This window comes from Helicoverpa zea, chromosome 19 (genome assembly GCF_022581195.2).
Source record: "Helicoverpa zea isolate HzStark_Cry1AcR chromosome 19, ilHelZeax1.1, whole genome shotgun sequence".
In the NCBI taxonomy this organism is placed as follows: domain Eukaryota; kingdom Metazoa; phylum Arthropoda; class Insecta; order Lepidoptera; family Noctuidae; genus Helicoverpa; species Helicoverpa zea.
This window is the reverse complement of record NC_061470.1, coordinates 2309456-2335981: the sequence shown is the minus strand read 5'-3', so window position 1 is coordinate 2335981 and position 26526 is coordinate 2309456. Positions and strand designations below refer to the sequence as shown.

At 39.5% G+C, this 26526-nt stretch overlaps 2 protein-coding genes across 2 annotated transcripts; both read left to right on the top strand.

Annotated features, from left to right (window-relative positions):
• Positions 1-3373: 3373 nt before the first annotated feature.
• LOC124639662 lies at positions 3374-8323 on the top strand. Its single transcript, XM_047177104.1, has 3 exons — positions 3374-3927; positions 4489-6548; positions 6594-8323. Exons 2-3 carry the CDS (start codon positions 4489-4491, stop codon positions 7561-7563), a joined length of 3030 nt encoding a protein of 1009 aa, XP_047033060.1. The 5' UTR covers positions 3374-3927; the 3' UTR covers positions 7564-8323.
• Positions 8324-17500: 9177 nt separating this feature from the next.
• On the top strand, positions 17501-19981 carry LOC124639849. The gene is made up of 2 exons (XM_047177353.1): positions 17501-17583; positions 17789-19981. The coding sequence occupies exon 2, from the start codon at positions 17789-17791 to the stop codon at positions 19901-19903; it is 2115 nt and encodes a 704-aa protein (XP_047033309.1). The 5' UTR covers positions 17501-17583; the 3' UTR covers positions 19904-19981.
• The last annotated feature ends 6545 nt before the right edge of the window (positions 19982-26526 follow it).

The following is a 26526-nucleotide window of genomic DNA, read 5'->3' as shown; positions in this document are numbered from 1 at the left end:
ACACAGTCAATGGTGTCTAAGATATACTTAGAAAGTACATACAAACTTAGAAAAGTTGCAAATCAAATCGCGCAAATCAATTAATTTGCACCTTACTGCCATTAGCGGTAGTAACATTATCAATTAATTGCTTTAATAAAGGATCATTTGTGCGTATCAATTAGTGCACGTAATACATTGATATTATACGCTATTAACTGTTATGGGAAACCGTGTTTCTCATACATAATCAAGTATTATCCGAATATGGATATTTATAACCTGAGCCAATATTGAAGAGAAAATACTTTGTTAGTTTTACCTCCGAAAATAGTGTACCAATTTAAAAAAATCTATAGGCCATAATATAAGATTTCAACTGTGACGGGTGAAAACGCGAGAAAGCTAGTCGTTTATTGCCATCTTTTACCACAGAAGATGCTATTAATTGGCATGATTTCAAATTAATATGGCTAGCTGAGATTTGACATCTCAAAAGAACAACTTGTCACACCCGGATATAATTAATCTATCTAATACCTACTGAAAAAATATCAAATCGGACCAACCTATAAGGAGATTATAAACGAGTTTAAATAATGAAAAGCTTCAGCACTATAATAAAAGTAAACATTATAGCTCGGGGTACGCGAACTAATGAATAAAACGTTGGAAATGTGTAAAAAGGACGTATAATGAGTAAAATATATAAGTGTAAACAACAATGGGAGGACAAGACAAAACTTAAACATGGAAAACACTAGCTAAACACGACTTATAGGGTCGGCGCGCGGCAGCGCGCGCGCGGGTTGTTGCTGACGGAGCGGGTCGCGGACTAACTAGACTTTTGGACTGGCGGGCGGCGGGGGCGCAGCACCCGCCGCGCGCCGGTTCGAAGCGGATCGTGCGCGTCTCTTGCGCGCCGGGCGTCGACGGTTCGATTGGAGCGCGGGGCGAAACCTATGTTTCGAATTTTGACGCGCTATATCCTCCCCCTCCAAGTCGGTGGAAGGCTCTGAAACCGACTTGGAAACCTTGACCCTAGGGGGCCTGCCCCTCCTACGAGAATGAACGACAGCCTCACCGCTGCCGACGTAAGGGGTCAGGAGACTGGCATGGTATTTACCCCGCGGTAAATCATTTTTGTCAACGATCTCAAAAATCGTCGGCGAAACAACACTTTTTATCTTGTAAGGACCTTCACGCCTGGGTGCAAACTTACTTGTGAAACCCTTGGCGGCCTGACTCAATCGATGGCTCTTCACGAGGACGAGGTCACCAACTGAGTAACGCGAACTAGCGTCTGTCCTAAGAACGAATGGTTCCTCGAAATTAGGCTGGCGGAGTTTGGGACTGGTGGAAAGGCGCACCTTCAGTTCCTCGAACACGCACTGCTCGGACTCGGACTCCCCCCAGTGCCAGCGTCGATCCTTCTTCAAAGGAGATACATGATACGGTGGGCTAGCTATGGGTGTGGCATCTCCTATGTCGATGCGATGGACTGCAAAATCAGTCGGTCCTCCCCCTGGAGCGGAAATGTCTGCATTGACATTCAGAAGGTCGGACAATCGCGGACGTTCAGTCGCGTCAAGATGTGAGCCCTCGTCCTCGCGAAGACCCACAGACGAACATGACAGGGATAACGCGCTTGGTTCATAAATAATGGGCTGAGGGGCCCGATTATCACGCAAATACCACTCATCACGACAGAAGTCTAATACCATGCCAGCATCCCGTATGAAATTCATTCCTAATAAGCTGTCTGTAGCATTAGGTAACATAAGAAAAACAACATTCAGTGTCACCCCGCGCACAGTTACATTTACTTGCGCTGTTTCAACAATTTGCGCACAAACTCTGCCATCGGCATATTTTAATTCAGTAAATACATTGGTAAATGTTTGGCCGTTATTAACTAAATGCGCTCTTAGCGAAACACTGCCGATGCAATGCTTAGCGCCAGTGTCCAACACTAATCTACCGATAACACCGTACACTTCCACTTCTAGAATCGGTCGCACTCGCGAATCTAAGCGCGTATCACTCGCGGACACTGATTGAAACACTGATGATGACACAACACTTTTCTTTTCTTTACACGCCGGACAGTTGGATCGGATGACTCCGGGTTCTCCACACCCGAAGCATGTGATGGTCGGCGTCGGCGCAGGCGCGGATGACGCCTTAACATCGGCGGCCTTCTGCTTGGCTAATTTCTGACACGCCTCTTTCAAATGGCCAAACTGCTTGCAGTAATTACATTGAGGCCGGGCCTTAGGAACAGAAGCCGAAGATCGAACGGGCGAAGACGGGGCGGCGGCTGAGGTCGACGGCTTAACCTCAGCAGGAGCGGGGCGCGGCCGACCCTCGTCGAGAATGTCCTCGACACGGCGCGCTTCCGCTACTAACTCCGCAAACGTACCAAAGCTGGAGCGGGCTACCTTCTCTCTAATACGATGTTTCAGGAGCCCGTAAACCATATCCAGCTGTACCACCTCTGACAGAGAAGACGGTGGTAACTGAGCTATCAGCGCCCTAACATGGCACACAAATATGTCGGTGGACTCGTCGTTACGTTGCTCACGCTCAAAGATTTTCCTATAAATTTTATGAGGCGGTAATCTTGGACCGAATGTAGCCTTTAATGCTTCGACGGCATCATGCCAAGTGTAAGTAGTCTCTTTAACTCCCTGCCACCACGTGGCGGCAAGCCCCGTCAATAACATGGGTAACCCACGCAGGGCGTTAGCGTCGTCGACACGCACGCACTCCTTGTAGGTCTCGACGGCGTCAATAAATGCAAGGACGTCGCTCGCTTTGTCCCCATCAAAGCGCGCAGTACACTTCGCGAAGTGGCCAGAATAAACAGGTGTACTTACAGGATCGCGACGATTACTTAACCTCTCGATGAGCAGCAGCAGCTGGTCAGTGGTCATGGCCACCGGAGCAGAACCAGCGACAGCTTGCGCGTTCTCCATTTGTGCAGGAGCAGCGCCGCGCGGATGAGAGTCCGGCGCAGGCGCGAGCGGCGGCGCCAAGTCCTCAGACTGGGCGGCGGCCGAAGCCGGGCTCGCTGCACGCGATCTCGTTAGAACCATTATTCGGAGCTAACGCGTACACACGTCGAATAAACAATAGTCCACGTTGGCACCGCACCGATAAACACGACGCGAAACAAGTACCAAACGACGTACACAAAAGTCTCTTAGGTACCCTAGGTCACCGACACAACCTAGGTTTTTCCAATGCGTAAAAGTTCACGTTGATACCGCACTAACACACAGCAGTACGAAACAAGTACCAACAAAGTTCAACAAGTGAGTATGGCCGCCAAAAATTGTACTTTTGAGAAAAATATATTGTCCTTGTCATTAATTTATAACTTATGGATATTTTTACACAGAAGATATGGTAGATTTTAAATAATTTCAGGTTCGCGGTATTATATGTATTAATATAAATAGTTTCCACCCATTTAGAGTGTATTAAACAAGCTCCATTTTATTTTTTATTAATATGTTTATTTTACTTTCCATACACGAGTCGTGTGTCCTACCTAGACATTTCACACTTCGGAGTCACAAAATTGGGTACAACTGTAATGTATCCTGTAAAATCTTTTAATTTCTAAATTAATTGAGTAATTTACTGTATACTTTTAACTGATATTATTAAAATATAGCATAAAAATTAATTCAAAACGCACTTTAAACAATAGTCTCACTTTTTTTCCCGAATGATACTTCACGCAAGTTACCATAAAGTAACGGCTTAATCAAAAAGATACCTTGGCCACGAAAATATTTTTAAGTAATAGCAACACCACAGACATGTTGGCCAACCGTACAGATAAAAATCGCCATTTTGTTTCTGTCCAAGTTGGTCGAGAAGGTAGTCGGCAATTGTGTCTCAAAAGATTTTATTATTTTTAAGTGAAAATAATGCAAGGTAAGAATGCAAATTTGTTATTTTATTCAAATTATGTGTGTAGCTTCAGTGTTCCATTAGCAATTCAAACTATACGATGTCTTATTACTTCAAAACTTACGCGAATAAAGGCTTTTAAGGTTATGTCCAACCATATTTTGATTCACGAATGATACCATGTGTTACTTTAGTGTTACGTAACATTCGTGATCGGCTGTTAAGAGTAGTACACACTAGAGAATCTAATGAAATTAAAATACAAAAAAGAAACAATTTAAAAACCTACAAGTTTTAATTTTTAATTTCTACATGCCATACGGGTTTCGACCCGTAAGGATCGTTTTTCGGAACGATCCTTCTTTTTTGAATTCGGTAAAAAAAAAGTAACGTAACGTATTTGTAGTTTATACCGTCGATTTATCCGTATCAGTTTTCTTAATTAGCTATACTTAATGTATTTTTTGTCTAGAGCTAGTCAGTTTCCGTTCTGATGGATTTACGTTCAAATCCTGGGGGACAAAAAAAATAATTAAGTCCTGGCATAGTTGACAAAATAGATTTACGCAAATATTTTATTTTTAGATGGTTTTGACGGCGGCAGAAAAACAAAAGCGGTACAGAGAGCGAATGCGAGCTAACAACCCAGAAAAATTTGAAGAAGCTAAGCGTAAAAATGCTGTGCGAAATAAAGAAAGAAAAAAAATTTGTGAATGTTCGGAAAGAGAGAAAGAAATCCTAAGGGCACAGTGGAGAAATAGAAAAAATAGACAAAAAGATAAAATAAAAGAAAATGTTACTGAAAATAATAGTGATCTAACTGAGAGTAATGATTTAACTCATAACAGAGCACGATTAGCAGAAAGAAGAAAGTTTCAAAAACATTTGGCTTTAGTAAAAAATAGCTATGAGGTTAAAATCAACAAGATGGCAAAAAATATTGCAGCACTTAAAAAAAAATGTTACCGTTTAACAAAGAAACAAGAATTATTAATCGCGCGTATTAACGAGTTGAAAGTCAAAAATGCAGAATTTCTAATAAATAATGTTCCTTTAAGTACCAATACAATCCAAGATGACATTGAAATGACACCGCTTACAAAAACCGAAAGCTTTATAGAAGAGAATATTCCCAATATATCCACACCAGAAAAACAAAAAGTAAAAAGACAGCTTCTTAATTATAACGTTCTAACAAATGCTATCCAAAATACTTACAAAAATTCTAAAGATAATAAAGATCGAAATGTTCTTAAAAAAGTAGTTGAGGATGAAATAGTAAACAAGTACAAGGTAAAAAGCATAACTACAGCTGTATTGGGACTGAAAGGAAGAATACGTCACAGAAGAAGCATTTTGCGAAATAATACGATGATTTTAGAAGAAATTAAACAATTCTATGAAAGAGATGATGTGAGCAGAGCAACAGCCGGGAAGAATGAAGTTAAAACTTTTAAGAAAAATAAACGACAGCGACGCTACTTATTGAAAAGTCTGAAGGATCTTTACAAAAAGTATAGGTTGGAAGGTGGCAAAGCAAAGTATACTGCATTTAAAAAGTACCGGCCATTCTATGTCTTGCGTCCTAAACTCTCAAATAGAGAAACATGTGGATGTATTAAACATGAGAATATAATGCTGAAGATTGAAAAATTAAAACTTTTCGGAATGATAGAAACCAAGGATTTAGATATAATTTTGTCTAAAGTACAGTGTGACTTGAATTCAAAAGAATGTGCGTATAGGGAATGCTCTTTTTGTAAAGATAAAGTTATTTCCTTAAACTGGGGTAGTCATAACCAAAGTGAAACTGTTAATTACGAAGAATTCAGACTTGACAAACATGAGTATACTAATAAAAAAGATAATAAAATATATATTACTAAGAAGATGGAAAAGAAACCAGTAAGTGAGTCATTGGGAAATTTAGTACAGAAATTTAACATAGAACTTAGTATTATAAAAAAACATATTTACAACATTAAACATCAGTATAACCAATACACATCGTGCATAAAAAACTTGAAAAACATTGAAGTTGCTCTTCATATAGATTTTAGCGAAAATTACACATGCAAACTTGCAACAGAAGTGCAATCTATGCACTTTGGTGCATCTAAACCACAAATAACAATTCATACTGGTGTCTTGTATACCAGTGGAACCAAGCCACAAGCATTTGCTTCTTTATCACCAAGCAATGAACATGGTCCAGAGGCCATATGGGCCCATCTTGAACCTATACTTAACCATATTAGAAAGGAATTTCCAACTGTGTCCGCTGTTCATTTTTTTTCTGATGGCCCTACTAGCCAATACAAACAAAAGAAGAATTTTTATATGTTTTCAAAACATACAAAATTGTTAGGATTCCCTAACTCCACGTGGAATTTCAGTGAATCTTCTCATGGAAAGGGAGCCGCTGATGGAGTTGGTGGCGCGTTAAAACGCAGACTCGATGGTTATGTGTCACAGGGCATAGATATACCAAATGCCCAAACAGCATTTAAAATCCTTAAGGACTCGGACACGTCAGTAATGATCTTTTATGTTACAGAGGCTGATATTGCCAGATACACAATATCAGAAATTCTAACGCCTGTACCACAGACAATGATTCTTCATCAAATTGCTAACACAGAGATAGCAGATGTCATTAAATTCAGATGTTTGAGCTGCTTTTGTAGTGATGTCTTGTTCCCAAAAGGTCATTGTGAATGTTTAGATGTCAAAAACCACCAACTTATACCAAACAAAGAATCTGAAAAAGACAGTGATACAATAAATAATCGTGATCGGAATAAAGCAAAAGAGAATGATAAAAAAAGGAAAATATCAGAATTAAGTGAAATATCTGATTCAGAGCAAGAAGAGAAAGAGAACAGGAATGAGATTGAGAAGATTGGTAGGACTGGTAACGACACAAAAAAAAAAGTAACCCTATTATCAGAAGTGAGGTACAAACCGGAAAATCGTGCCTTCTGTATCAAACGTTTTCATAATGGTAAACCGAATCTCATAAATATTAACATGTGTGATACATTAAATTTATCATATAAAAAAAATATAGATATATATCATAACCCAACTCCATCCACGTCGACCATGTCAGAACTAAATGAGAAACAAAATATTACACTCAAAAAGACAAGATTTCGTGAGACGCAAAATATCGCTGATTCTAGTGGAAGCTCCACAGAAAACGATGATGATTTTTCTGTTCATGACACCTCAGATGACGAACAGTTTATACCCGATTCTGACTCTATTATAACTCGTGAAACAGTTGAAGAAGAAACAGGAAATAATCACAATATTCAAGAAGAGACTGATATAAACAAGATAACTGACAAAGAGTGTGATTCCCCAAACACCAAAGATGATAATATAAGTGTAGGTGATAGTGTATTAGTGAGGTATTTTATAAGACAATCTTGGAAATATTATGTTGGTTTTATAGAAAGGGTAGAAGTTGATGTTACTGTAGGTTATTCTGTGCTGTTTTTAAAAACAATTTATAAACCAACACTAAAATTTGTACCTACAAAAAAAGATCGTGATATTGTTCCCGAATTAAGTGTGGTAAAAAGAATAGAGCTAGAGTTGATTGGGAAAGCATATGTCTTAAAAGATACATCAGATCAAATATATTTTCTATAATCTGTGAACGTAATTTATTGTCTTTCGTAACTAATTATTAATCTATGTCATGTCTAATTAATGTCGAACGTACATTTTTATGCCGCCTACGTTCCACACGTGGAAGTTTGGAAGAACTGTTGGGGTGTTGGACGAATGAGTGGAGGCGGCATTACACGTACAGTCTGTCACGGATTGAGTTTTATTTGGTAAAAATTAGGTAGATTTAAGATTGATTAGTGTAATTCTTAAAGTTACGAGAAAACAAGAAAAGATTTCCCAAAAATGTTGATATTGTTATAAAAGGTTAGTCTTTTTGACTTATATCCGCCATATTCAAATATAAGTTAATTAGAACGATACGAAGTCAAGAATGATAACTTTTTAAAATATTTTTCTAATATTATTTTTTTATGCTAAGCGTTTACGCGGAATGGCTTTATACAAACTTTTATTGATCTTGAAAACGAATTACCTAAACAGTTTTAATAAAACTTGGTATAGGTACAAATTAGCAGGTTATATAGATCTAAATACCAGTTATATAATTTATTTTCAAAAAAGTGTTTTAAAAAGATCTTACAGTCAATTTCAGTTTTCTATGCAAACGGAAAATTCCATAGTTTCATAATATTCATATTTCTTAAATGTGTTTATTTTAGATTTAGATCTTTAAGTATAACTTGCGTATCGAATTTTATAACAATCGGTTTATCTAGGAAGATATGGTTTTACTTTCGAATGATTATATTACAATTTTTTTTTACGAAAGCCATGCGGCGAAACAAAGACTTTTATTTTTTTTTTCTTACCTACTATTTTTATGGTAAACAAAGAAGAAAATATTTGATTTGTTATTGTTTTTTTATAGAAGACTGTTTCTTAGTTGTTTTTTTACTACATACATATAATAATAACTCGTACTTGGATCTCGTACTTCAGATCAGTTACGTAAGTACCTATAAGGTGTATGGTTCTATTCTATTAATTTGAAATAGAAGTACATAAAACATTTTTATTTGAAAAATAAAACTTTTTTTAATATATATTTTGTTTTATTGAGTTTAAATCTAATTTTATCAAATTAATTAATTTACAGTAAAATTAACAAAAAACCCAAAAAAAAACAAATTCTAACATTATGTCTAATGTACACTAGGCTTAATAAAATCACGTGTGTTACTTTCATTCACGTATGTTACAGAGTGTTACATTTTCACGACTGTTATTGTACAATTTTTGGCGGCCATACTCAAGTACAAACAGTTAGGTACCCTAGGTCACCGGCACTATCTAGGCTTTAAAACGTATTAAAGTTCGCGTCGGCACCGCACTATACACCGCAGTACGAAACAAGTAGGTACCGGAAAAAATACACGAACGTCACTTAGATATCCTAGGTCACCGCACTACCTAGGTCCTAGAATGTACTAAAGTTCGCGTCGGCACCGCACTATACAACGCAGTACGAAGCAAGTACCGGAAAAAAAATACACGAACGTTACTTAGATATCCTAGGTCACCGCACTACCTAGGTCCTAGAATGTACTAAAGTTCGCGTCGGCACCGCACTATACAACGCAGTACGAAGCAAGTACCGGAAAAAAAAATACACGAACGTTACTTAGATATCCTAGGTCACCGCACTACCTAGGTTCCAGAATGTTCTAAAGTTCACGTCGGCACCGCACTACACATCGCAGTACGAAACAAGTACCGAAAAAGATTGAGTTGAGTCCGCGGAACACACTAACCCGTGTTAACAGTTCGTCACGCAACTTAGCACTCTCTAGTGTTCTCTCGTAACGTAAATATTGATGCGTCGCGTCGATCGAACGTCCAAATCCGTAACCATATATGGTAATGTTTCGAACGCGAAGCACGCTTGGCTCCGCCTAGCCTCCCCCCGCCTCTTCAGCCTCCCCGGCGCACGGCGGTGGTAGCGAATATACCGGACGAACCAAGCCTAGCGAGCGCGTAGCGTACCTACGCGATATTATTTACGACAACTAAAGTTCTTGTTTTTAAACACTGATTTTACCGAATTACACAATATACACATTTAATGTTCCAAAACTGTTATGTAATGCAAAAGTTAACACAAATTAACACTGATTCACTGCGTCACGTTGGGCTGCCAGTTATAGCTCGGGGTACGCGAACTAATGAATAAAACGTTGGAAATGTGTAAAAAGGACGTATAATGAGTAAAATATATAAGTGTAAACAACAATGGGAGGACAAGACAAAACTTAAACATGGAAAACACTAGCTAAACACGACTTATAGGGTCGGCGCGCGGCAGCGCGCGCGCGTGTTGTTGCTGACGGAGCGGGTCGCGGACTAACTAGACTTTTGGACTGGCGGGCGGCGGGGGCGCAGCACCCGCCGCGCGCCGGTTCGAAGCGGATCGTGCGCGTCTCTTGCGCGCCGGGCGTCGACGGTTCGATTGGAGCGCGGGGCGAAACCTATGTTTCGAATTTTGACGCGCTATAACATATTATAAAACTCACTGTTTTATGCGTTTTGAAAATAATTTATTATTAAGCCTAAAATCATATCCAAGAACATTTTAAATCCCATTTTACAGTCTACCAAGTTTACAAAAACATAACAGAGTTCCCTTTTCATTTCCATAATATTGGTAAGCTCAATCTTCTAACAAAATTCAAGATGGCGGCAAGTAAACAGCTGTTTTGATCGGAATATCAAGTGCAGCCGGGGGGCGAGACGGTATCGATGCAATCGTATCGAATTCTGCCTGCAGCGCATTAAAATTGAACGCTGTCTGGTAGGGGCTTTATAAATGTGTTTATATTAATCTTGTCTGAGGAACGTGCTGGAATGATCTGTCTAGCCTTTTATCGACTATGTTGTGATCGGCTTCTGGACTAACTGGATGCAGCTGGGTAACAGTGTTTTACGTGGAGCGACTGCCTGTCTGACTTCCTCAACCCAGTTGCCTAGGCAACCCGACAACCCCATCGTAAGACTGGTTGTCAGACTAGAATATGACAATATATGTAGGTACGGACTATACTTAAGTAGGCACTTAAAAAATATATGAGTTATGTATCAGGTTTTTAATTATTGTAGTCCTATTACAGGTTTCGTAGAGCAATGTTTCATCTAAGTCGATTCTGGTACAATTGTTAAAGCCTTACCACAGCGTTAGGTTGAATTATAAAATATTGCGTCGACACATTTTACATTCTGATAATCGTATTTAAACAATTAAATAAATCTCCTTATTGGATTGACTGAACTTGAACTGAGATTTTGTTATCAAAATTCCATTTACCATTACAAAATATGGGAAGACATTCTATATTTTTCATACAATGCAGCCAGTAAATGCTACTAAACCAATTTCTCAGGAAAAAAAAATATTCTAACCGCTAGCACACGTACCATAACCCAAAAAAACAAAAGAATGACGTAAAGGCCAAATACAAATAAATGTAATAGAAGACGTGTTTCTTTTTTACCACTGCATTTTATTAAAGGAACGGAAGGAAAAAAGATAAATGGGAAACAATGGGAATGTTCGTACCATGGAGAACGAAATGACTTGCGGAGATGTCATAACGCAAAATCTCCTGAGAAAGTTGCGTGCCAAAATGCTCGTGTTCGGGGGACGAGGACCATCACCCGCTCATTATTTTCGAAAGAAACTCAACGAGCAATAAAGTGTAATCTTTCACAGATTGGTTTTGATTTGACAAGGAACCCGAACGCCTCGTTAGTTCTAGTAACTGATCACCTTTTTCATTCATTACATTGATCTACAAGTAGACGCCTGACCTACCTTTCTTATGGCATCTCCGCTATCTTTCCTTCCTCCGTGGTTCGTACGAAATGTATTTGTCAATCAAAGTTGTTGTATGTTCCTTGAAATGACGGGTTACAATGGGAATAACATGATGGAGTTATGCCTTGTTTTTGTGGCAAAGTAATTTAATCTTTATGCACGTGAGAATTGGGTTTTTATTGTTATAGCTCGTGTGGAATTTTGTAAGCCGGTTTATTCTTTCAGGATTTGAATTTATGTTTGTTTTTAATACTTGTTATGTTTTCATTCTATGCTTAAATTGATATAAATATTAAAAAAAAAAAAAAACTATATGAAAAAATAATAAAAAATATATCATGATTATTGACCCTTACCTACAATAATTATTAATTGTAGTGAAATGATTGGCACGTGTAGGCAGATTTCAGACGATAAATATTTAAAGTAGGGTCACGTGGGGTAATTGCAATAACGGGGTAATTGCAATAGGGTGCGTTTACGACCTAACTACTAAAATAAACTGGTGCTGCCATCTCTGATATGTGTAAAGTACTATTTGAACTTCGCGCCGTTTAATTCGCGAGAGAGTTTGACAGGTTGATGAGCGAATGAAACGTCATTAGTTGAGGGGATTCTCGCCACAGAGTGTCTTTGGTTAGCACGTGTGCCTAGAATTTTCAGCTGTTTTAAGTGTTTTGGTGAACTTTTGTGACTTAGTTTTGTGTTTGTGTGTTGTCCTTGTGTTTGTCTCCAGTGGTGTACTGTTATTTCGGTAACTAACAACTTTTTTACAAGCATAATGGATCAAAATAAACCCCCCGATCCCGATCCTCCCGACATCTCTGCATATGCTCCACTTTCCCCGAACTATCCGCTATCCCAACTCGCTGATGTTGCTTGCAGCATCGCGGACTCCCAGACCCCATCAACCTCGAATACCAGAAAACGCTCCGGAGATGATGCCAACATTGGCGTGTCAACCCCGCCATCTAAACAACAAAGAAACCTAGTTGGCCGCAGCAGGTACTCTGCTACTGATAAGGCACCTTTTATCGTTCATGTCTCTCGATTGGAGCCCCAGCCTAACGCCGGTACCTCTCTTCATCCTGTTACATTCGGAATATTCCTACAAAAACATAGCATTACTAACGTTGTCCGAGATGGTGTTAAAAAAGTTGGTAGGAACCGTGTATCTGTAGAGTTCAAATCCCCTCAGGATGCAAACTCATTCATTATCAACAGCATTTTACACAAGAACCGCTATGTTGCCTCTATCCCCACTTTTAATATAACTCGGATGGGAGTTGTGACTGGTGTTCCCACTGATTTAAATGAAGAGGAAGTCCAAAAGTACTTACAGGTCCCTTCAGGTTGTGGTGAAATCCTGAAAGTTCGTCGCATAAACAGGAAAGTAGTTATTGATGGGGTGACTGAATTCAAGGCAACAGAGACATGTGTACTTACATTTGATGGCCAAGTATTACCTCAAAGAGTATTTTGCTGTTACACCTCCCTTCCAGTTCAGCAATATGTTTATCCCACCATCCAGTGCCGTAAGTGCTGCAGGTTTGGTCATGTGGAACTAGTGTGTCGGTCCAAGCCTCGCTGCAGTAAGTGCGGCCATGATCACCCTGGTGATGGTTGCAGCACTTCTGAGGCGGAGGCATTCTGTGTGCTCTGCTCAGGGAATCATTTTGCAAATAGCAAATCATGCCCGGAGTTGGGTAGACAGAAGGCCATTAAGACGGTTATGGCTGAGAAGTCCCTTTCATATGCTGAAGCTAGCAAATCTGTCCCACTTCCTTCTCGCAATTATGCTAATGCTGCAAAAGCTATTCCCGCCCCCACTCAGTCATACCGCAAAACTGTTTTCCTTAAGCCAAAGACCCATGCCCCTCTATCTCCCTCTTATGATAAAGCTGCCCATCAGCAGATTATTAACTCCCCTGCACCTTCACAGCCTGATGGCTGCGCTCTGAATAACCCATTCATTGATAATAATGTTTCCTCAATAATAGATATTCTTATTAAACTTCTATCTACAATTCTATCCACCAATAATACCCAATTACCGTCCAACGTTGCCTACCAACTAACTAACCTTTTATTAAATATTAGAAATGGCGCCTCGCCAAGTATTCCTTCAATGGAATGTGAGGAGCGTGTGGCATAAAAAGCACGACCTCATATTCCTCCTCAACAAATTCAAGCCTCTGGCTTGCTCTGTAGCTGAGACTTGGCTCACCCCGAGTCTCAGTTTTAATATGCCACTATTTAATATTCTCAGATGTGACAGATCTGATGGCTATGGAGGGTCGGCTCTCCTTGTTAATAATCGTGTTCCCCTTTCCACCTTGACTCTTCCGGTTCTGGATGGTGATATGAATATAGTTGCGTGTAAAATTGAGGGTATCACTGTTTTATCAGTGTATATTTCCCATCCTCAGCGTAGGTTTTTAACCACCATTAGGGACATTTTGAATAACATAGTGGGACCTGTGCTCGTCATGGGTGATTTCAACTGTCACCACTTTAGATGGGGCTCCAATCGTTGTGATTCGTTTGGGGAAGGTTTAGTAGAAATCTTGGATGATTTAGACCTTTGCATCTTAAATGATGGTAGTCCTACTCGTAGATCCCTTCCAGGACAGCAAAAGAGTTGTGTAGACCTCACATTCTGTTCAGTAGAGTTGGCGGCATCAATTCATTGGGAATGTACTACTCTGACGCATGGTAGCGACCATTACCCCATTGCTGTAACTTTAATTAATAAAACTTATTTAGAGAAAACGTCTCCTCCACTATTGAAGTACAACTTGTCCAAACCTGATTGGTCGAGGTTTGCATCTTTACTGGAGGAGAAAATTAGTGTGCTTCCAAATTTAACTTCAAGTTTCCAAGATTCTTCTGGTCACTGCCATGCTAAGAGCTGTTACGATGGCTTTATCTCGGCCATTACCTCAAGCGCAGACTCTACATTTCCGTTGCGTAACTGTGCCAGAAATAAAATTCCGTCACCCCCGTGGTGGGATCAAGAATGCACATCGGTTATTAAAGAAAGAAAAGAGACCGAAAAACAGTACAATGATGCGATGAATAGCGACAATCTTATACGGTACAGACGAGTGTTAGCTCAATCTCGGCGGCTTCTTCGCAAGAAGAAACGTCGCGGTTGGGTTAAGTTTTGCACTTCTCTATCCCCTTCCACTCCCATTTCAGCAGTTTGGAAGAGCATTAATCGTTTCAGGCGAGGCTGCTCCCCATCTATCTCTTCCCCTATCTCGAGAGAAACTGCTGAATCCTTTTTCGACAAAATTGCTCCAGCCTATGTTCCTTCTTCCTCAGAACTTCTGCTCCCGTCTGTAAATATTGTGGATGATCCTATGAATGAACCATTTTCGTTGGAGGAACTTGATGCGGTATTACGTCATGTTAGGGATTCCGCCCCTGGCATAGACGGCATACCGTACTCATTTGCAGTTCATTTTGGTTTTGAAGCAAAAAAATATTTTTTAGGAATAATAAATTATTGCTATCAATTTGGTTGGGTTCCTGAACAGTGGAAAGCTCAGATAGTAATTCCCCTTTTGAAGCCCGGCAAGACTGCTGATGATCCGAATGGCCTTAGACCAATTGCTTTGTCCTCAGTGTTGGCCAAGATATTGGAACATTTAATTAAAAACAGACTTGAGTGGTTGGTGGAGTCTAGGGATCTACTGCCGAGTAGTCAGTTTGGCTTTAGAAAGGGGCTTAGCACCATGGACAGTGTGGCAATTTTGGTTACTGATATCCGTACAGCCTTTTCCAAAAATGAATCCGCTGTAGCCACTTTCCTTGACATCTCTTCCGCATACGACAGCGTCCTTCTTCCTGTTCTCAGGCAAAAATTGCAACAGCTGAGGATTCCGGGTAAGATGGTACAATGTATATGCGCACTCCTCATGTCTCGCTCTTTGATGCTCAGAGTGCAGGGGGAGGTATTTGAGGTGAGACAGACGTGGAAGGGCCTTCCCCAAGGCTCAGTTCTAAGCCCTCTACTATACAACCTGTATACAGCAGACATTGGCTCCTGCCTTAATTCTGACTGCCACCTTTTACAGTACGCTGACGATCTAGTGTTGTATGTAGTAAATCCATCTATTACGGACGCTGCCTCATCTCTCTGTCTCTCCCTGGACTCTCTGCACACATGGCTTTTGGACCATGGTCTCTCGTTATCCGCCCCAAAAAGCTCGGTAGTGATTTTTTCCCGAAAACTACTGATCCCTCAGGTCTCAGTTAACATTCAAGGACAAGATATCCCCATAGGCAACAAAACAAAATTTTTAGGCGTTTTCTTAGACTCAAAATTATCCGGGATTCACCACTTTAATTACTTGATCAAAAGATGCGAAAGAGCAATCTCCATCTTGAAAGCTCTCGCTGGTGTCTGGTGGGGGGCCCACCCCTTCACTATGAAACTGGTCTACAACGCCTTAGTCCGTAGTATCCTGGACTATGGGTCACACCTGGTGATTCCAAGCAACAAAGGTGCCTTGGCCGGTTTAGATAGGATTCAGTCTCAATGCCTTCGAATCATCTCAGGTTGCATGAAGTCGTCGCCTATTAACGCCTTGCAGGTCGAGTGCGCTGAACCCCCCCTAGCCCTAAGACGTCAGTACCTCGCTTCCCGTTTCCTATCCAGGGTTATACCCAAGTCATCTCACCCCCTCATCCCAAAACTCAGAGAGCTTGACACTCTTTGTCACAGCTCCAAATATTGGGAACACAAAGAAATTCCCCTATTCCTAAAAGCATATCGGTTTTTTCAAAATTTAGAATCCCCCATTGCTCCACATCCCAGACTTCCTCTATTTAATTACCCTTATGAAGTACTTTGCTTCACCCCTAAAATATTTTATAACATTGGCATATCCAAAAACTCCCCGTCTGCAAATTCGGCCTTTAATGCGGTTTTGGGTGAACGATGGATTGGGTTTGAAAAGTTCTTCACGGATGCTTCCAAATCAAATGGTGGCTGTACTGGAGCCGCGGTTTACTATCAGAACTCTAAAATAATTTTGAAATTCAGATGTCCGAAGGAGTCTTCAGTATTTACAGGCGAGTGTGTGGCACTATTGGAAGCTTGTCGTTTTATAGAGTCCCATGAGATTAGCTATGGAGTTATATTTACTGACTCCCTTAGCTGTCTCCAAGCCCTATCCCAGAATCCCTTTAGAACTAAACTCCACTGTCCTATTGTCCTGGATATTAAAAAGTCCCTTTTCTCCTGCACTAGGCAAGAGAAAGAAGTACACTTAGTCTGGATCCCTAGCCACTGCGGTATAGCGGGCAATGAATGTGCCGATGCATTGGCCAAAGATGCGTGTTCATCTGAGTCCGCTGACCTTGCACACTTCTCCCTTCAAGGGCATGACCTGCTAAACCTCCCCAAATTGAGTCTTGAGACCTCGTGGCAGGAATGGTGGAACATCTCAGGCAAAAAGAAGGGTAGCTCTTATTTCGCCATTCAACCGGTTGTAAAACCAAAACCGTGGTTTTCCAATTTCAAAAAATACCCTAAACGGGTAATCTCAGTCCTGTGCAGAATACGGTTAGGTCACTGCTGTACACCGGTCTTTCTGCGCAAAATTCGGGTGCAGGATTCATCCCTCTGCGAGTGTGGTCTGGATGAAGGTACCCTGGACCATATATTTTTTGACTGTCCTATCAACTCATCCTTTGACTTATATGGTCGTCTCCAAAAACTTAAAATCCCTCTCCCGACTAATTTCCGTTCCCTCCTATCCCACTCCTGTCCAGAACTGCTCCAGATGCTGTTGATGTTTATTAATCAAAACAATATTAAATTATAAACTGTGGCCTATATTTAGGCCACAGTTTGTATGGTTGTGGTATATATTTTATGTTATGTGTTACTAACATTTTGTTGTTGTTTTTATATACGTAAGTGTATTTCTGTTTGTTTCAGTGTCGTCCTACTAACACATTAAGTTACACAAGATCGGCCACAGCACCATCTTAAATCAATATATATATATTTTTTTTTATTTATTTTTTTAATTGTAAGCACTTCTTGCTTCTCATTTCACTTGTCATTGGCAGAATCGTCGAAGTTGGCATCGACACGGATTGCCATATACAAAAATAGAATAGAATAGAATAGTCATTAGTTGAGTGACGTCGATGCCGCGTGTTACACACTTTGCTATCCTAACTTTCAATCGGTTTTCATCTCGAAAAGAAACGTAAGTTTTTGAATTTATTTGTATTAATGTGATAATATTCTGTGTTGAGAATGAATCTAAATGATAATTTTAATTTAATTGGTGAAGGTTGTTTTTTTATGGCTATTATTGCATTTACCCCTTAAAATTTTAATGTTGGGGCAATCGTAATAACATGGCAAGGGGCAAATGTAAAGTTTTATTACAATTACCCCTGTCTTTCCAGATGGTGCGAAATTATCTAAAAAAAAAAGGACCTCCGAAATACTCGGAAGAAAAATTACAAAGAGCTCTTGATGAAATAAAAGCCGGTACGCTTACCATACACAAAGCGTCTGTTCTTTACGGAATTCCATTTGCAACATTGTATTGCCGAAACAAGGGAACTCGAGGAGCTATAAAAAAATGTAAGGGACGCAGAACTGCACTTCCCGAAAATGTTGAAAATGTTTTGGCAACATCTGTTAAAACACTTGCTAAATGGGGCTTTGGTCTTAGTCGGAAGGAAATTATAGAGCTAGTAGGCCAGTACGTTAACGTTAATAAAATAGAAACCCCATTTAAGAGAGGCATACCAGGGGAAGACTGGTTCCTTAATTTCAAAAAACGTCATAATTTGTCAATCCGAAAGCCAGAACCATTAGAGTATGCGAGAAAAAAGGCTGCCACGGATCCATTCATCATCTATGGATATTTTGACCTTTTGAAAAAAATCCTGACAGAGCTAAACTTAGAAGACAAGCCCAAACAAATATGGAATTTGGACGAAAGCAGTCTCAGTCTCGATCCATCGAAATCCAGAATAGTAGGAGAAAGAGGTGAATGCTCATCCAGAGTTATCAGCACGTCTGGAAGAGAGAACACGACTTTTGTACTGGCTGCTAATGCTGCAGGTGGTCGAGCGCCACCTCTAATCATTTTTAAGGCGAAAAATGTATGGGACCAGTGGAAGGCACCCCCAGATAAGGAATATCCCGGTACAGCCTACGCTGCTACCCCGAATGGTTGGATGGAGACAGAGGTGTTTAAAAACTATTTTGAAAAAGTTCTTATACCAGCTCTGGGTAATGATCGACCTGTACTTGTCATATACGATGGCCACTCCACACATGTGTCTCTCAATCTAGTAGAAACTGCTTTGGCCAAAGACATAACAATTCTTAAACTGCCAGCTCACACAAGTGACCAACTGCAGCCATTGGACGTTTCTGTTTTCAAATCTTTTAAACAAAAATGGGACCAAACTGTTGCCTCTTGGCAGCGGCAGAATATTGGTAAAAAGCTACCTAAAGCGCTGTTCTCGCAATTTTTGGGAGAAACTTGGGTCAGTGTCAGTGAAAATGTTATCATGAGCGGATTTAGAAAGTCAGGGATATTTCCATTTAATTCTGACGTCATTCCAAGAGAAAATTTTTCTAAGGACGCTTTAGAGCGTTGGGAGATGCACCTTGCAGGTGAGCTTGCGAGAGATAATGAGGCGAGTCCTGATCCTCATCGGTCAACTTTTAATAACTCATCGCCATCGATTTTAAATCTACCAGCTTCCGAGGAGGAGGCCATTCCCACAACACCTCAATCGACAATTTTCAGTGATCAATCGTCACAGAATTCCGTACCAGTAAATCCTCAATCAAATGAGACGCCAGTCCATAATGCCACGCCAACAATATCATTTGAACAGATAATTCTTTCAACTATACAGCAAAAAAAACTGCCTGTAAATAAAGAAAAGAAACGTAAGGTTGCCTCCGGTGCTGAAGTGGTTACGTCTGCTAGAATGCTCGAAGTATTAAAGGAAAAAGAAAAGTTAATCGCAAACAATAAAGCTAAAATAAACAAGAAAAAAGCTAAAATAAACAAGAAAATAGGAAAGAAAGAAATAAAAGTAAAGAAAAATGCTAAAGATTCAGAAAGTGACACTACAGATGCTGATTCAGATAATGAAGTGCATTATGCGAATTCTGACGAAAGTGAATGGTTGGAAGAGGAAGCTGAATATCTTATTGAGTCTGATGATGAAGATGTAATGGCAGGAATTAACAAAGAAAATGAACCAGGAGAGGATATTGGGCTAGATATTCATATTAACCAGTGGGTTATTGTTAAATATACTTTGGTGAAGGGACATAAATATTACGTAGGCTTCATTCAAAAACAGATAGACAGTCGTTGGGAGGTAAAGTTTGCACGACGTAAGGGGGCAGCTTTTGCATGGCCTATAATAGAAGATATTGATACAATTACCGCTGATTCCATAGTTAAAATATTGCCAAACCCTACAATAACCAAGCGTGGTATAATATACTTTGATTTCAAATTCAGAAATATGATTATTTCGTAAATACTTTTCCTTACAGACTAAATAATAGTCTGTAAGGAAAAGTTTTCCTTACAGACTAAATAATAGTCTGTAAGGAAAAGTTCATATCTCTGTAAGATTTCATGTGATCTCTTTGAAATAAAAAACCGAAGTTAATTTAATTTTCGCATTTTATTGCTATTACCCCTGATCGGCAACTATCTAAAATACTGAGAAATTGACCAAGATTATTACATTTACCCCTGAACACCGGGTAAATGTAATAAGTGAGGTATTTTTTTTTTTTATTTGAATATCTAAATTGTCAGAGTGATTTTAATTAAACAAATAACTTAAAACTTTAGTCTACTAAATACTTAATACACGTGATAATTATAAATTTAATACTCCTAAGAAGTAAAATGTTGTGTATGGTTGAATATATCATTCTAGTTATGGTACTCGCATTTACCCCACTTGACCCTACGTATTATTCCAATTTTCCAGAAGATTACTCAATGTTTTCATAAATCAAATACAGTTCAAAAGTTTGTGTTTTAGTATAGTAAACGAGAAAGTCTTTCTGTAACAATAAGTAAGGCGCGTTTGCGTGTGTATTACGTAATTTTTGAAAACCATTTATGACACACGCTTATATCTATAACTGTGTTATTAAACAAAAAATATTCAAACACTCGCACACACATATTGTTCAAAATGAAATTATGAACAGATGACTCGTTTCTTCCATATTTAGTATTGATAATGATTTCAAGCGCTCTATAAAATAATTAAAATTAAATTAATTAAATTTTATCATACCTATTTAATATTTAACAGACGCAATCAGTGTCAGGTTTTTGAAAATTTTCAATATTTTCACATATTTAACGCATAGGAATCATTGGTTTAATTGATAAATTATTGAAATGTGCTGTTTATTTTTGGGTGCTCATTAAACAGGCTTCTTTTTAATATCATTATTCGCCCCCAAAAATGAATGTTGCCTTCTAAATTACTAAGTCAGCCGCAATTAACGAGCATCTAAATAATATTATCTTAGCCACTAGTTACCTTCTAAGTAAACCACTCTAAATACAACTCAGCATGTTGATTATTTTTTAGCATCTAAATTTGTAGAATGAATTCTAACAGTAAACTTCTAAAATACTATTAAATGACATCATAAAATATATTTATTTAGCTTCTAATTTTTTAATTCAGTACGTTTAAAATGTAAGCAAGCAACATGCAGCAAGCATCGCTTCTGTCATGGCTCCGGTGCTGCGCGGGGCTCCGGCGGTCCCATGCGAGCTTATTGTCGCAGATGGTTTGCACAATCACCACCGCAGCTTCGGCTTCCTGACCGGCTCTACCTGCCAGCCTCAGCCGCGGCGGCGAGCGCTGAAACTACCTGCGCCTCAGCTCGCAGGCCGCCTCGCCCCTCCGCGCCTACGCGGTTTTGAATTGCACTCTAGGGGTAGGGCAGACAAGACTACGTGGAGTCGGTTTTGCAGCGATTCGTTTTCGTCACTAACTTCAATTTTGAATACAATATTTTTAAATTGAAAGTTATAAATGGTAATATGCTAAAAACGAGGCCGAGTTAATAAATTAGATGACAATGTATAAATAAGAAGGACAAATCACAATAATTGATGACCTTTACTTTAAGCTTTCTTTAGAATATTTAGTTGGCGTTGTAAAAAAGACGAATTAGTTTATTAGAGGCTATGTCATTTCCCCTTTGCTTAGTTATAAAATTAGAAGTTTAATCATGTGTCCAATAAATAATTTTGTGGCTAGACTTATAATTTCCCTTTATTTTTTATCTATAAAACAGATATATTTTTATGCAGAATAATATGTAACATGTTTTTAAAACCAAAATTCATTATTACCAAGAATGTATTAAACTTAAACTATGTGGAAATTGTCTTTCTTTGATTTTGATTTTAGGAAATTAAAATATAGCCTGTGGATACCACAGGATGGCCACCGCAGACGGGGTAGGCCCCGGAAGAGATGGCGTGACGATCTGGACGCCTACAACCCTGACTGGTGGGAACACTCTAAGGATCGAGAGGTGTGGAGACGAGATGGGGAGGCCTTTGCCCAGCAGTGGGATAAAGACTAAGAAAAAAAAATATAGCAAAACTTACCTCTAAGCATTGGTGTGAATTTTCATAACATCTGAAGATGACCTGAAAAAAAGAAAACATTTACAATAAATGATCTTTACACAAATATAAAAGTTTTGTCTCAGTAATCAAAATCTTGACTAATATTTTCAATGTAAAGAAGGCTCGGGCAAAAACTAGAAGTATGAAAATTATTATTATTTATTTATTTTTAGCCTATAATGTCCCACTGCTGGGCAAAGGCCTCTCCATCTCGCTTCCAAACCTCCCAATCTTTCGACGGGGTCCACCAATATGAAAATTAAGGGATATTATTAAATAGGCTGTATTGTCAAAATAATATAAGTATTATTAAAATGGTTTACCTAACTACTACATAAAAAACTGCCTATCAAAATAAAATTACTGTTACAAAGATAAAAGGACTTAAACTTATAAAAACATGATCTAACCAAACATCGAACAATATTGCCCATCATTTTCATATTTTTTCATACGATCTCATATTTCATGATTTTATTATAAAATCTAAGCAGTTTCGTTTTATTTTCCGTACCTCGGCTTTAATAAAAGCAGCGTCGGTTTAAAAACAAAGGAAAAAGGCATAAGGCTAGAAGTTTATGGGTAAATAAGAAAGTGAACATTCAACGTATGGATACATGAAATATTGTAAAAATATTTCATCTTTTACAGGAGAACTGGCTGTTCCATGCGGTTTCACTCGAGTCTCGTGGATTTTTTTCCCGTGCCCGGATAAAATATAGTCTATGGGTTGTCGGAAAATATAGCTTTCTAATGGAGAAAGAATCATTCAATTAAAAGTTGATTTTTGAAGTTGAAGAAAGATTGATTCAGTACTTCCGCAGTCTATTTAGTTAAAACAAACAGTCAAATCTTCTCCCTATGTATATTAAGTATAGTAGTAGATATGTAAGCCGGTTGTTTGTTAATTGACAGTGGTTAAGACTCAAGTGCGCCAGGAGTATTTAAATAATATGATGATATGTAACTAAACCTTCCTCGTGAATCGCTGTTATTGTGGATGAAAATCGTATGAAAATCTATGCAGTATTTTTACTCCGGCGGAGAACTTGTGTAAAACTGATATACTTCAAGAGTTAATGCGATGGATTTGAAGTTCGCTAAAAAACCGTTTAACATAACGATATTTTTTAAAATATTTTAGACCTTAAAAAAATCCTTGCATTTGTGATACTGCAACATCTTCTTCTTTCTCCTGCCCTGTTCCCAAATATTACTTGGGGTCGGCGCAATATGTCATTTTCTTCCATTTTCCCCTGTCACTCGTCATACTGACACTCACTCCCTTCCTATTCATATCATCTTTCAGGCAATCCATCCATCTTTTCTTAGGTCTTCCTCTTCCTCTCCATCCATCTACATTCATACTTAGCACACACTTTGTTGCATGCGTATCATCCCTCCTCATTACATGTCCATACCACGACAATCTTCTACTTCTCATCTTTTCTGTAACTGGCGCTACTTTCAGACTTCCTCTAATGTAATCATTCCTCACTTTATCCATTCTTGTAACACCACACATCCATCTCAGCATTCTCATTTCTGTTACATGCACTCTCTTCTCGTCCCTCTTTTTCAATGCCCAACACTCCGATCCATACAGGACGACAGGTCTAATGACGGATTTGTAAATTTTGCCCTTCAGTTTGAGGGGCATCCGCGGGTCACAAATAGCGCTAGTTACCTGTCGCCACTTCATCCATCCAGTATTGATCCGATGCGTAACGTCCCTGTTCACCTCACCGTCACTTTGGACGAGTGAACCAAGGTACCGGAAGTCGGAGCAAACTGGTAGGGGCATGCCGGCTAGGGTTATGGTCATGGGTCCCGAAATACCGCCAAAATCACAATGAAGGTATTCGGTTTTACTCCTGCTCACCTTTAAACCCACTGTCTCCAGTCTCAGCCGCCATGCCTCCAGTCTACTCTGGACCTCTGGCCCACTCTCCCCCACCAGAACAATGTCATCGGCGAAAAGCATACACCAGGGTGCCTCCTCCCGTATATCTGCCGTAAGCGCGTCCATTACAAGCAGGAAGAGATACGGGCTGAGGGCCGACCCCTGATGTAAGCCAACACCTACACTGAAGCTGGTGGTAGTGCCCGCTGCGGACCGGACTTCTGTACGGCATCTGCCGTACATCGCTCGGATCAACTGCACATACTTCCCTGGTATACCTTTCTCCTCAAGGGCCCACCACAAAACCTCACGAGGCACCCGGTCATATGCCTTCTCGAGGTCAACGAACACCATATGCAAGTTTTTGTGTGCACCCCTGTACTTTTCGCACAATTGGCGAATACAGAATATAGCGTCCGTTGTACTCCGACCAGGCATAAAACCGAATTGATTTCGTGCGATATCACTCTCTTCTCTCAGCCTCCTTTCAATAACTTTCTCCCACACTTTCATACTATGTGACATTAGCTTTATTCCTCTATAGTTGTTGCAATTCAACACATCACCCTTGTTCTTAAAAATGGGCACCAGGAAACTATTGCACCACTCGTCTGGTATAGTTTCCTCTTGCAACAACTTATTGAAGAATAAAGCCAGCCATTTCCATCCATCCATCTTTAATAATTTCCACACTTCCACTGGTATTCCATCTGGCCCTATCGCTTTTCCATTTTTCATTCCATTCACTGCTAATCTGACCTCATCCTCACATACATTTCTTACAAGGCCCTCGTTCACCGCTTTATGATGGAGCACACCGCTCCACTCATTTTCTTCATTCATCAGTCTTTCAAAATATTCCTTCCACCTACCTTTAATCTCCACATCATTCGAAAGGACCGTTCCGTCTCCATTCTTTACACACCTTATCTGGCATACATCTCTTGTCATTTTCTCCCTAGATTTAACCAATCGGTAAAAGTCATTTTGACCAGCTGGGCTATCTAGGGAGTCATACATCCTCTCGTGCGCTTTTGCCCTTGAAACAGCCACAATCTTCTTTGCTTTCTTCTTACATTCATCATATTCAGCCTTTTTTCGTGCTTTTTCACTATCATCATTGTCTTCCGTCCGCTGCCATTCCTTGAATTTCATCTTCTTTTCCTTTAATACACTCTGCACTTCTTCCACCCACCACCAAGTTTCCTTCTCTATCACTCCATTCCCTTTTGATTCTCCTAGAATGCTTCTTGCCGCTTTCCTTATACACGTCGCCATTCCACTCCAGCATTCATTCACATTCTTTTCATTCATTTCTCCCATTTCAATCATCTTATCAACCACTACTTTTCTAAATTCCCGGGCCAACTCAGCCTTCCCCAACAGATGCCATTTGATTTTGGGGGGCCGTCTCTCTTTGGCTTTTGGCCGGGAAGTTAAAATCACATCCATAATTAGGGGTCGGTGCTGCGAGACTACAGCTTCGCCTGGTATCACCTTGCAATCTTTGATGTTCTTTAAACTACTGCGTCTGACCAAAAAGTAATCTATTTGTGTCACGTGGTGACCGCTTTTATAGGTGATTAGATGTTCGGTGTTCTTTTGAAACCACGTATTTACCACTGCTAGGTCAAACGCAGTAGCAGCCTGTAGCAGGGCTTCACCCTCGTCGTTCTGGCAACCGAACCCCCACCCTCCATGCACTCTTTCATAATTCCCTCTCATTCTGCCAACATGGCCATTAAAGTCTCCTCCCACAAATACCATACTGCAACATCACTAAAACAAAATATTTTGGTCTAATCTCAACATATTTTCCCACGTTACTACATAATTACCACCTTATACAATATACCTCCATACAGAGTTTTGCACTCAAACATAAAACATAGGATTAAGGGTGTTGTCACCGAAACCGAGGTAGGGCTCATAATTTTGCTCTTAGATTATGTCCTAACCGGAACTGCCATGAGCACAAAATATATCTATGCGAAAAAGTCTGACAGTCCTAGCGGGATAGGCGAGTCAGCTCAATAGTCATAGCTTACTCATACATTTTTAACCACATCGTTACGCACGCACATAACACAATAGGTATGGCGAATGAAAAAGTGAAATTATTCCGTAATTAGGTATCTCACACAAACAAACAACAACGAAGATAGGACACGACTGAATTTTGTATTACCTCACTTTAAATTTTACATAGATGTGACGTCACTAGATCCCACTCTCAATCTTTTTGGCTTTTTATCCTAGTAAGCATTTAATTTTGGTTCAATATGCTTTGCTTATCTAAAATGTGGACTAACTAGAATAATTTTTAACTCTGTCGTTACGCCTATTATCACATTTGTTCGCGTCCATGTAGTTAAATAATACGAATATAACCAGTGGGCTTACCGTTGGCAGAGTGGAATTCAAGCAAAGGCATCTCCAGTTAGTTACACAATCTAAGGTTGTCACCAAAACCGCGGTATTGCTCATAATTCTGCACAGTGTGCCTGCTTTAAAAACTCCTGGACAAAAATATTGCCTCGCAGGAACATACTTTGGGTTAAACAAATTTGTTTTTGTCT